Source organism: Populus nigra, chromosome 6 (assembly GCF_951802175.1).
Source record: "Populus nigra chromosome 6, ddPopNigr1.1, whole genome shotgun sequence".
Taxonomy (NCBI): Eukaryota; Viridiplantae; Streptophyta; class Magnoliopsida; order Malpighiales; family Salicaceae; genus Populus; species Populus nigra.
The window spans coordinates 12,126,106-12,137,874 of record NC_084857.1 but is presented as its reverse complement, the minus strand read 5'-3'; the positions used below and the strand labels follow the sequence as shown (position 1 = coordinate 12,137,874).

At 36.2% G+C, this 11,769-nt stretch overlaps 2 protein-coding genes across 2 annotated transcripts; one reads left to right on the top strand and one right to left on the bottom strand.

Annotated features, from left to right (window-relative positions):
* The first annotated feature begins 1,597 nt into the window (after positions 1–1,597).
* LOC133696347 (PRA1 family protein D-like) lies at positions 1,598–2,779 on the top strand. The gene has a single exon (XM_062118520.1). The coding sequence runs from the start codon at positions 1,953–1,955 to the stop codon at positions 2,496–2,498; it is 546 nt and encodes a 181-aa protein (XP_061974504.1). The 5' UTR covers positions 1,598–1,952; the 3' UTR covers positions 2,499–2,779.
* Positions 2,780–3,778: 999 nt separating this feature from the next.
* LOC133696346 (E3 ubiquitin protein ligase DRIP2-like) lies at positions 3,779–8,983 on the bottom strand. Its single transcript, XM_062118519.1, has 7 exons — positions 8,484–8,983; positions 7,690–7,789; positions 6,619–7,009; positions 6,044–6,489; positions 5,892–5,942; positions 4,613–4,685; positions 3,779–4,200 (listed from the first exon to the last, which is right to left on the bottom strand). The coding sequence occupies exons 1-7, from the start codon at positions 8,596–8,598 to the stop codon at positions 4,027–4,029; spliced, it is 1,350 nt and encodes a 449-aa protein (XP_061974503.1). The 5' UTR covers positions 8,599–8,983; the 3' UTR covers positions 3,779–4,026.
* Positions 8,984–11,769: the final 2,786 nt, after the last annotated feature.

Below are 11,769 nucleotides of genomic sequence, written 5' to 3'. Positions count from 1 at the left end.
TTTGCATGTTGGACTTCATCAATGCAAAAAATTAGCACGTCATTTGAAGCATTTTAGCTTTTGAACCCTCATGGCTGAGAGAAAGCATAAAATGACACATTAATTAGTTTGAGATGATTTCAGGGTCTGGATTGAAGGCAGCTATACTAGCAGTCTAGCTCTCTAGTGTTAAAAACTTCTTAGATGCAATAATATCCCCCCCTCCATGTTTGCAGCTCAATTGCTCTGTTTGTTCTCAGGTGTGTGAAGCTATCGTTTCCAAGTTCAGAATATACTAGTTTATCTATTACCTGCAAATTGAATCTAGCATTTTGCCTGAACAGCTTCTGCTAATGTGCTGCATCGTATATGTGCAGGTTTTGGCAGAGTGATTGTGTTTTTTTGAGATTGTCATATGAAGGCCCTTAACTTATATTTACTGCGTGCCGTGTTCTTGTCATTTTTTTTTATATATATTTCTTTTTCCTGCTAGAAGAAACGCTTAAAACATCAAAACCATTTGGGCAAAAACAAAGAGGGAGTCAACTTCATGCTCTACTACCGAAGTGGAGGGCCCAAGAATAAAGGAGAGGTGCTTGAAGATGAGAATCGTATGATCTTGCTTCGACTTCCAAAGAAAGTGGGGTGCTAAATAACAAGAAATTAAAAGAAACAATGCTACGAAATTAGAAAGGTGGTATGTTAGTGATTGATAAAAGCGATGGTTGTTCTGAAGAAGAGAATCGAATTCTTGAAATTCACATGATGACAGAAGATAGTGGGAGAAGAGCGAGATTGATCGAAGTGTTGGTTTTCGATATCACGTCATGGATTTAATGAGTTCATTATGCTGTTTAGCTCCACTGGTTCTACTTAATGAATACATTATGCAGAATTTTGGAACTCAGGGTCTTCTTCATCCAGTAACATTACCACATCAAGTTGATTGTATCGTGCAGCTTCATGCAAGCAGTGTTGTGCTCATTATTTGCCATCCTCATCGATGATCTGGCCGCTCCCATTCCCATTTCCACATCATGGTAAGTGGTTTTCATTTTCTCCATCAGAACCCGAACAACATTAGAATGTCCTCTCTTGGCTGCTATGTGAGGAGCTGATGCAAAAGCAACGAACTCGAGTCAAGGATTATCTCCACTCATTCTAACATACCAAACTGCATGCAATGTGGAGGAATGTATTCTTGGTTTCGTAGCTTGAATGTAGAATTGGTCTGGCATTTTCCGGAGTGGATCAGCTTTTCCATCCATGGCAGCTCGGCACAGGTGAGGTTCCATGTATCTGTCACACCTATCTGGCTACCATACCTGGCAATGCCACCAGCAGAATGGTTGAAACTTACAACTTCACTTAGTTTTGGGAATCCAACTTCATTACCAGGTGTTGGAACTGCCTGTGTGTTTGTGAAGATTGATTCATAGGAAGGCAGCTTTCCATGTACTTAATTTCCTTAAGCAAACAAGCTAGCTCACACACACTAGCTAGGTTGATGAAACAAAACAGTGTGAGAAAATAATGAAGCGATATTGAATCTCATGTTCTCTCTCACACACTTAAAAGGGATTCTGTTCCGAGGGAAAGATGCTCTTTTCAAGCTTAAGCTGTTAATTTTGGGTTAGGAAACGAGACACCGAAGACGATGAAAGCCTGGAAGACCTGCCATGCCCGTGCAGTTAACTAGTCTCCTTTCCTCGAAAATGGGCTGGGCTCGGTTGGGCCTCGCATCAATTTTAGTCTGTACACCAAGCCCACAATATTACAAAAAGAGAGTCAGTCAAAGTCATCGTCTACCTAGTTAAAGAAGGTGTTGCTGGTGCCTTCCTGCCTTGAAAGGCTAAAAACAAATTTAACAAGAAGTCTCCTTTCCGCACTCTGATTTCTCCTCCTCTCAATCAAACGAAACTCCTCTGATTTTTGAATAAAATTCAAAAAAATTCAACAGCAGCAGAGCAAAAATGTCCCAATTCGTGTCTAGCTTCTTCAAAGAAACCACAAAACCCTTAACATCAGGTCGACGTCCATGGTCCGTTTTCCTAGACCTCACCTTACTGAACCTCCCCTTTTCAATCCACGACACCACCACAAGGATAACCCAAAACGTCCTTCATTTCTCGGTTAATTACTCCATAATCCTCTTGATAATCCTCTCTGTATCCCTCTTAAACCATCCTCTGGTGCTAATCGCCTTGCTCATTACTCTAATTGCTTGGCTCTCTCTCTATTTCTCTCGCGAGGAGCCGCTTTGGTTTTTGGGCTATCAAGTGAGTGACTGGATGGTGTTGGTTGTGCTCTTTGTGGTTGACTTTTTGGTTGTGATTTGGGGTGGGGTTTTTCAGAATGTTGTCGTTGGTGGTGGGATCGCTGTCGTTTTGATGCTTCTGCATGCTGCGTTGAGGAGTACGGATGATCTTGTTGCTGATGATATTGAAACGTCGCCGTATGCCAACTTGCTCTCCGATGATGATGGTGACTATAATGCTCCTCCAACTGGTGGCTTGTAGTTTTGCCTAATTGGATTGAAAAGAAAAGAAAAGGGAATTGTTTGTTTTTAGCTTAATTAATGTCTTCTTGACTGTAATTATGGCATTGCATGCTTCTCTGTTATGGTGATTTGATGATTTAATTGTTGCTTAGAATGAGTTACATACCCAGTTATCAACTTATTATGCTTGTTTTGGTCTGTGTCTAAATTACAGTGCTTGGGGATACTGGGACGAACACCTTTAACCAAAAATTGTACTTCACATTTACATTTAGTTTATCACTCGCAATTTTTTACCCATGTCAAATGGATTTTGATGCAGATTTTTTGTTTTTACTTGTGTTGGTGATGCTGTTGTGTTGAGTTGCCATGGCTTAGTCTTTGCATTGTGTGGAGATTAGCAGGAACCTTCTCTCTATCCCATCCCGTGGGCATGATCTTTGTTGATTGATGTTTCTCTGTTGCTTCATACCTGTATCAAAGCACAGGAGCAAACCTGAAAACTTAGGACGTCAAGGTCAAGTTAATGATGATTTTATCTGTTATTGTAGGACATGGAACCGAGATCATGCTCCGACTTGAAATGTGGGAACAAGATGATCCCTGCTATAGATTACTTTTATTTATTCATTTCCTCGCTTTACGGCTAAAAGTAATTCTCAAATATATCTGATTTGCATCTCGGCTTCGTTTTAAGCAGCTGCTGCGGATACAGAGAGGTTGCTATTGTTCTCTTGAGATTTGCTTTTAGCCAGACCCTGAATATTTACATTTTTTTCAGATGTCAGAGGACGTAAAATCAACATCCTGCATAGTAAACAGTAACAACTTCTTTTTTTAACAGCCCCTTTCTTGATGATTTACGTGCCTTGATTCCTTGGCTTTGGATAAGCTAGAATCTACAATTGATTATCATTGTTTTTTATTGTGGTGAAGAGGCAGAATGTTGCTGGCTTTGAATTTTGAAATTATCACACAAAGCTTCTTTATCATTTTGAGGTCTGAAATCTTGCTGTCAAGAATAACAATGTGTGTGTGCTTCTTTGTCGTGAACCGAACAAGAGGGATTAAAAGGGGGAAAGGCAAAAGGAGTATATGCCAAATGCACATCCTGACTGGGATTTCATAGGGTTTTTTTTTTTGTATTTTTTTAATCTTCGCTCTTCAGCATTAACCTAATTTATTCCATGTAAAATGGTGGCCAATTGGCCGTTCTAGCCCAACACAACCAGATGTTTCTAAGGACATACTCAACCTGGCCTTGACTTCGGCTAGTAGCACGAGTCCTCATTGAGCTGGTTTAAATTTAATCCATGGATTCAGGCATCAGTCCAGAATCCCCAAATCTGGTATTCATAAACAATCCATATTCGTCTACAACTTGTGTATAGTTTCTACTATGTCTACTCTTCTTGCAAGAAAAGTAGAAAAAGAGAGAAAGCAGAGTGGTTTTAGCAAATATGATGCAAAACACACTGTTGTTTCCGACCACCTTGACCAAGATCACTGTTGCAAGAGATGACATTTCGCCGCTGAAGCAAAGATGTTTACGGAGGATGAGCTTTACGACCATACGAGAGAACCATCACAAAATCTTTAGCTGAACTGCCCACAGTTGTCCGTATTCTTTCAGATGCTGAAGCTGTCTGCAACCACCAGTCTACCAAGTTATGCAGCTGCAACGTTGAAACCACTGGCTGACCACGCATTGAGATCTCCACCTGTGGAAACTCTAGCATTACTCGTGGTGTTTTAAAATTTCCTTAATTCCTTAGGCAGCAGTCTTCAGATAATTTAGGAGTACACTTCACCGGCATTTATTTTTTACAAGGATGGATGGTAGGTAGTAAACAGTTCCATCATAACAAAAACTGTTGCAGGTCTTGTTAAAGGACAATATAAAAAACAAAGAGAGTAGCAAGCCTTTTTCCTGTCATACATCATGGAAGATGAAATATAGGAAACACAGAACGTAATTTGGATATTCAAGTTCAAAGGAAAGAAATCTACGAATGAAGAAAAAGAAATGCTGTCCACTTCCATTTACCTCAGAAGAGGGATTGAAAGAAATAAGATTATTAGTTTTGTATGCACAAATTGATTAACATGATAAACGAACAAAGATGAAGTTACCTCAGCTTCCCTAACAAGACCCAGCTTCTGGGCAAGATACTTCTTTATGTATGAAACAGGCAAACTACCATCCCTACAATAAAATTGCAACAACTGATCAACAAAATAGTTGTTGGTATATTTGTTAAAAAAATAGAAAAAGAAAAGGGTTCTTGGTATAAAGCAAACTTCAGGTGAGAACACAATATAAACAAAAACAACCACAGGAAGGGAAAAGATAGAGACTAAAATATGCTCTATATATTAACATTCACAGATGACCTGAAATCAGACAGTTTGAGTTCTATTTTTGCAATGGAACAGAACAGAAGCAGAATTTTTGGAGCAAATCTACTACTTTAAAGTCACAGATACTTCAGAATAATCATTATTAAGATTCTAAATGAAATTCTGGCCTAGAAAAGGAAATTCAACATCAGGCATGATGTGCAGAGTTCATGTAATCAATTAAAATGCTTCATGATTATATGATGATTGGCTTCATTTTCACAGGACAACACCAATATGTTTTTTATGCTATGTGCCCCTATTTTGATTGTGACCGCCATTGTGCAATCACAAACTTAAACATAACTAAGCATGCAAAACCTCACAGACAAAATTGTTGTTGCAACTGCCCATTGAAGCAATGAAGCGAAACTCCCTATTTTCTGAGGCTTCTAACATTCAAAATTTTAAAATCATGGTTTCAGGTGTTGCTGATATTTGAAAAGAGTGTTTGCTCCTGGACTTTCAACAACATCATTTTCTCAATCTATTTTCTTCACAGAATTTCATAGTTATGTAGAGTAAAAGAAATTGGGGAATAGCTACGAAAGAGCACAGGAGTCATAAATATAGTTTACTTCTAGGCTGTGATTAGTTTTGTTTTGCTGGAGTGTACCTGGAAGTACATATTCATCGAAACCATAAATTGTAAATGGAAATGGACATCATGCTATTATGATGAAACAAAAGGATACAAAAGCTTACAACATAAGCAACGGGAAATTCTATGTAACCAAAACAAATAGAAGGGAAATCGAAGTGCGCATAGAAAACATCAGATAAGATACAGTGTCATTGCCGCTCAGAAAATATATCTACAAAACTTAGCATAGATGCAACTACAATTTCACATAAATGAAAACCACGGAATTTGTTTTACAAAACTGAAGAAAAGTGGCGATAAAACACATCGTTTAACCAGAGCCTATGTCAAAACTCAAGAGCAAAATGGACACTGACAAGCAAACCAGCATTATGAATAAAAACCAGGTAGTGGGTTAGTGAAACTCACTTAACCCTCAAGTAGCACGAAGATATCTGTGGCAAGGGCGCACTTCCACCCCTGAAATTATGCCAAAAAGAAACAATATTTAACAACATGACATGGCGTGCTTGACCAATCATCAATGAATCTTTAGTAATGGTAAAGAAACAAAATCTCACTGTTCATGATCAGAAGCAACTAATGAGAACCATATTGGACTAAATCTTGTATCACATTTACTGTTTGCATCGACAATAGTCTGTGCTGGAATATTCAACCCCTCAGAGGGAGCTGCTCTTTTTTGTTGCATGCCTTGCAGCCGTCTAGATTTCACGGAAACTGAAGGCCATGAAGTCGAGTTAGATTCTTCACCATTAACTTTCGATTTATCACCGTGCTCCTTAACACTGGTTTTGAGTGATTGAGCTTTCTCCTGGGCATCAAGCTTCTTTATTTGGACAAGAATTTCCTGTAGTTCTGACTTATTAGACTTTGTTTTGCTTGAACCTTCAACCGAGCAATTTAAGGGTTTCCAAAAATCAGCTTTCCCTTTACATGGTTTAACACCATCCTCTGAAACTTTATAAGGCTTGTGTTGTTTGGGTGACTCGGCAGTAGAAGAATTCTACACCATGAAAATAATTGCACAGGAAATTACTACGCATCAAAGGAAAGGCACGTCATTTTCAAAGGACCCAAAACAAAAAGGTGAGAAAAGTTTTAGCAAGAAAACTTGAAGTTTAACGACTTCTACCTGCCTTTTAGTTTGTGCAATTTTGCTTAAAGTCTCGGGTGAGCTTAAACTCTCATAGTAATCGTCCACTTTCTTAACCAGCTCCTTAATGAGAACAGGAGATTCTCGTTTTCTGGCAATAGGTTTTGATCTTTTTCCTGTCAGAAAAGACTTGACGGATATCTTAGGTGTGCTGACTACCAATGAAGAGAGAGATCTCTCCTTTCTTCTACCTATCAATGGAACTGAGTGATCAGCTTCTTGGACTGGCATGGCTTCTGGGACTGCTGGCGCAGTTTCTGGGACCGAGGGCACGTCTTCTGGGACCGAGGGCACTGTTTCAGGTTCCTTGGCCTTCTTTCTATTGGAAAGGAAGATTTTGGCCCTTAAATCTTGCCAGCTGTGGTCTGCCCTGTTGATTAACATAAAGAAAGAAAGTTAAAACAGACCAAGACCATGCTGCTGTAGTGAAATCCATGACCAGTTTCTCAATTTTGGTTGTCTTCCAAGTTGAAAATGGACTTCTAATTGTTCTGTGCCATATAAACAGGTTGAGGCACAGGTTCAATCATAATATTTCAAGATTCTATATCAGAGAATCCTAATAAATAAATTATGCATCCCACATGAGTGGCAGGGCAGGGATGCTGCCCAGGAACATGCAGCATGATAATTGATTTCCTAGTGTCACATTGCATGTCTACAGTTTGCAGCATATACTTACTGTTTGGTGTAAATGTCTAATAAATTGACTTGGAAATTTGATATCTTCCTTCCAAGTGCATTAATTAGTAGTGTCAAGGATTGGTTCTGCAGTTGGAAAGACAGAGAATGTCTAGAAAATCATTTCAGTGATTATATAGCGTCCTCCTTTGTCAGTCATTCTGACACCCTAAGATAATTTCACTTGCACTGCATGGAGACTACTCAAATAGCATTCGAATACGTCCTACATATGTGTAATACGATAGTCCAACTATATCAGAAACAGCTATGTCTTGTTTTGCCACGGCATGCAGTACTTAAGATGCTTTATTAAAAATTGCTGTGGCATAAACTTGGCAATCATAAGAGAATGAGATGATCAAATACCTGAGCTTCTCAAGCGGAGAACAACCTAATTCAGTATCACAAACTGGACAACTGTCCAACTCCTCATCAGTTATCTTCTTGTATATGCATTTTCTGCAAACTGTTTCAAAAATTAAAATGAAGAAGCAGGCATCAGATATATGCTCGATGAGAGGATATGTATATAACAAGCTAGACGCACTTAAAACATACTGATTAAATGATATAACACTAAGAAACTATTTCTAAAGGAAAATAAAAATGCAAAACCTTTATTTCATCATCCCCCAAACACAGTACTATTCTCACTTGACACGGCATGAACTTATCAAGGACCTGACAATTTTGATGGACTTGAAGAGCACAGGGACCATGCAAAAGCTTCGAACAACCCCATGTTAAAATTTTACTATTTCAGCAAACAAATTTACTGTAAGCTCACATCATACGTTGCTCAAACACAATAAAAGGCTATATTTACCAATCAAATTTCAATCTTTTCCTTAATTTCAAAATCAAACTCCCAATCCATTGAGCAAAGATAGACCAGGAAAACAAAATGAAGAAAAGACAAGATCATAAAACCGCATTTCACTCCTCATCACAAAAATAACCAATTAAAACAATAAACCAAGCTCAACTCCAAACAATAAAAGATGATACACAGATTACGTGAACTAACAATTAAGCGCCCACAACAAGAAACAAAACAAAACAAAGAAACCACATCGAATAACACAAAATAGAAGAAGATAAGCACACACAGAAGTGAGTGAGTGAGCGAGAGAGAGAGAGAGAGAGAGAGAGAGACTCACAAGTATGGAGGCACTCAGAGATAGTAGTGGCGTCTCTGAAGAGCTTGTTGCAAAGAGGACAAGTCATGCATGCCGCTATTTCCTCTCTGTGAACCTTCACCACCTGGCCTAACATAATCTTCGCTCACACCACCACCTGCCTTTGGGTTCTCACTAAGCCACTAACACTCTCCCTTGTTTCACGTACCCCACACGGTGCATGTAATCAAGACCCCACAAATCACGAGAGCTATTTATTCTTTTCCAAGAAAAAACCACGACAATCACAAGCAAGAATCGGCGAAGAAAGGGTACTGGTGGTTGGGCTGGGTTGGTGATTAACGATTCTAGACAAATTCTTTTGGCAGTGGCTTTGTGCTTGCTGGGCGAGAAAAAGGAATTTAAGAGAGCGATATTATCAATAAAAACAAAAAAAATGGAGAGAGTGAAATCTTGGAGTATTAGAAGAGAGGGCTGGTCTTGTTCGATTTGGACAATGGTAATGGCCTTGATATGATTTGTTCGAGGCTCTCAATGTTTTCGAATATAATCGCACAGCCTCCTCCTACATGACAAAACTAATACAATCTCTAAGCATTGCTGTTGATTTATACTTGTGAAAATTTTAAATTTTTTTTATTTTAAATTTTTGTAGTTTTAAATTAGTTTTTATTTTATATTTTTAGATGTGTTAATATCAAATTGGATTTTAAAAAATAAATAAATAAAAATATTTTAATATATTAAAAAAAAACACTTTAATTTACTACGTTAACCATGCCTGTTTTTAATTATTTTTTTCCCCTAGAGGAAGCGACTAAACTTTTTCGGAGAAACCTCGAACAAGTCCTTCCATATATAGGAAATTATTTAGATTGAGTTTCCAAACATTCTTTATCCTAATTAATTAAATCTTTAAAAATCCCTAATTGAGTTACTTGCCTTTTCCAGGCTTGGAGCAGTTAGGTCTCGATTTGCTAATGGATTCTGTTTAAATAATAAACTTTTTCCAAAAAAAAACAAAATTGATGTTTCATGCTAAAATAGACGTCGGTCATTAATGGGCAAGTAATGCTGTAACCTTCCATTTATTTTTGGATTTTTAAATAATTTATTAATTAATGATGGGTACTGGAATTATTTAAGTTCCTCCTCTACTATTAATCTCTGTTTAATTAAATGATTGTTTTGAAACGCGATTGTACCTGTTTTTTTTTAAGTTTTAATTTTTTTTACTAAAAATTAATACTTTTTGTATATTTTAGATCATTTTGATGCACTAATCTTAAAAATAATTTTTTAAAAATAAAAAAAAATATCATTTTAATATATTTTTACATAAAAAACAATTACAATAACACTCCCGAAAAAAACCTTAATTTCACGTTCTATATGTCAACGTCGATGTCTCTACAAACATAGAATTGTACATGATTATAAGTTTTCTCCGAACTTCGTAACCTCATTTCAATGGCGTTATTTAGTAATGTACTTTCGATTAGTGTGGAGTTGTCGGACTTTATATATAGGCTGGTTATTTGTGAACAAACAAGTTTATTAATTTCTTACAATATTAATATTTGTCTAAACACTTTGATGACAGCCAAAAATAATAACTAGTTAGAGAGAATTGCTTAGACTCTATAGTTTAGATTAAGGAACTATGATTGAGAATCAGTGTAATTACTCTTCTGTTCTTGAAAAAAAACCTATGGCCTTAGTTTTAGGGGTGTTTCATGTTTTCGCACTGCTCAATAATCATTATCAGATTAAAGTGAGAGTTGGGTTATTTTTATATTTTTTTTAAGTGCAGTGAAATGATTTAATTGTTCTTACAATCAAAATCTTTAAAACTAGCATTTGAAGGTATTTTTTTTATCTTTTATTTTTTTTTAAGTATAATGAAATTACTCCATTAATCTTAAAAGTAATTTTTAAAAATTACATCCAGGCTTTTTTTATTTGTTCATTATAGTTTTTTTTTTTTTATTTGTTCATTATAGTTTTCTTTTCTATATTATCGAGTGAATGGAAGCAATTTGATCTTTTAATAAATATAAAATATTATTAAAATAAAAAAATAAATAGGATGTAGGAGGTGCTCGTGGTCTTCTGATAGCGTGTGTGGCGCCTCTCAATGATACAAAATTACCTTATGTTAATTGTTGTTTTCTAGTTATAGATATTTCAACTCAGTACTTATTTTTCTCATTTTTAATTGTTGTTTTTTATTTTTTTTATAAAAAAATATTTATTTTCAATTTCATCATTCAATCCTAATTTTTTTTTCAATTTGTTTCTTATTCTTTTAGGGCTTTGTTAAATTATTTTTTTTAATTTTACCTTTCAAAAAAAAATTATAGTCATCACCTAATTTATAATAAAAACAAAATTATTTCTCTCTCGCCCCCTTTAAATGAAACAAATCTTCCTTGTTTTATTATCATGGTTATTGTTTTTTTTAAGAAAAAAATTGATAGTATGACTAAATAGTGTGATATGTAATTTTAAATGATTAATAACATTTACTTAATAATTTCTCCTTGTAAATATAGATCCTAGGTTATCAAGAAATTTAGTTACCAATAATTATTCCAGAGATACACAAGAAAAACAAAGAAACGTGATAGAGAAAATTAAAAAAAAAATAAATTGAGCTTAAATAGAAATATTCTTTTTTGAGGGTTCGGGTATGATTTTTTTTTATATCATTTATTCCCTCTTGTCTTTGAAGTTGTCTCATAAAACAGTACTCTAAAATTTTTTTCTGGGGGACAACGAAAGGATTAATCAATAGTTTTTGAAACAAGAGCGACTGCGTATTATTTTCCTTAAGAATTGGATGGTGTTCGTCGTGCTTCTTGTTTCACCATTTGGTTGCAGACGGCAGGTGCTGCGGCGGCGGCGGCGGCGCAATGTGTAAAGACCAGAGAGTATGAGTTTTGGGCACGTGTATGTCACGTGAGGGATGTGTTTGGAAGTCAAGAGCGGATCAGCTGCTATACTGCACAGCTCCTATAATATAATGTAATGACCGATTGAGGTTGGACGAGGAAGTATAAGAATAATGGGTACCGTAACAATGGCAGCCAAGTGGTCCTTTGGTTCGACAGCGCTAATCTGGGCTTTCACCTTCGCCTCTAGTGTGGTCAATATGATTGGGAGTGATGACGGCGCGTGTTAGTCTTTAATATCAGTTAATGAGATTCACTTTTAAAAAATAATAAGTATAAGCAGGAGAAAGAATAAAATATATGATTTATAAAAAATAATAAAAACATTTCCATATAGAATTTCTTTCCCTATG

Excerpts from the sequence above, each read along its gene's own strand:
- LOC133696347 (XM_062118520.1), top strand. The coding sequence starts at position 1,953 with ATGTCCCAATTCGTGTCTAGCTTCTTCAAAGAAACCACAAAACCCTTA.
- LOC133696346 (XM_062118519.1), bottom strand. The coding sequence starts at position 8,598 with ATGTTAGGCCAGGTGGTGAAGGTTCACAGAGAGGAAATAGCGGCATGC. Across the intron at positions 7,010-7,689 it reads TCTCCGCTTGAGAAGCTCAG|GGCAGACCACAGCTGGCAAG; the intron begins GTATTTGATCAT and ends GTTAATCAACAG. Across the intron at positions 6,490-6,618 it reads TTGCACAAACTAAAAGGCAG|AATTCTTCTACTGCCGAGTC; the intron begins GTAGAAGTCGTT and ends TTCATGGTGTAG.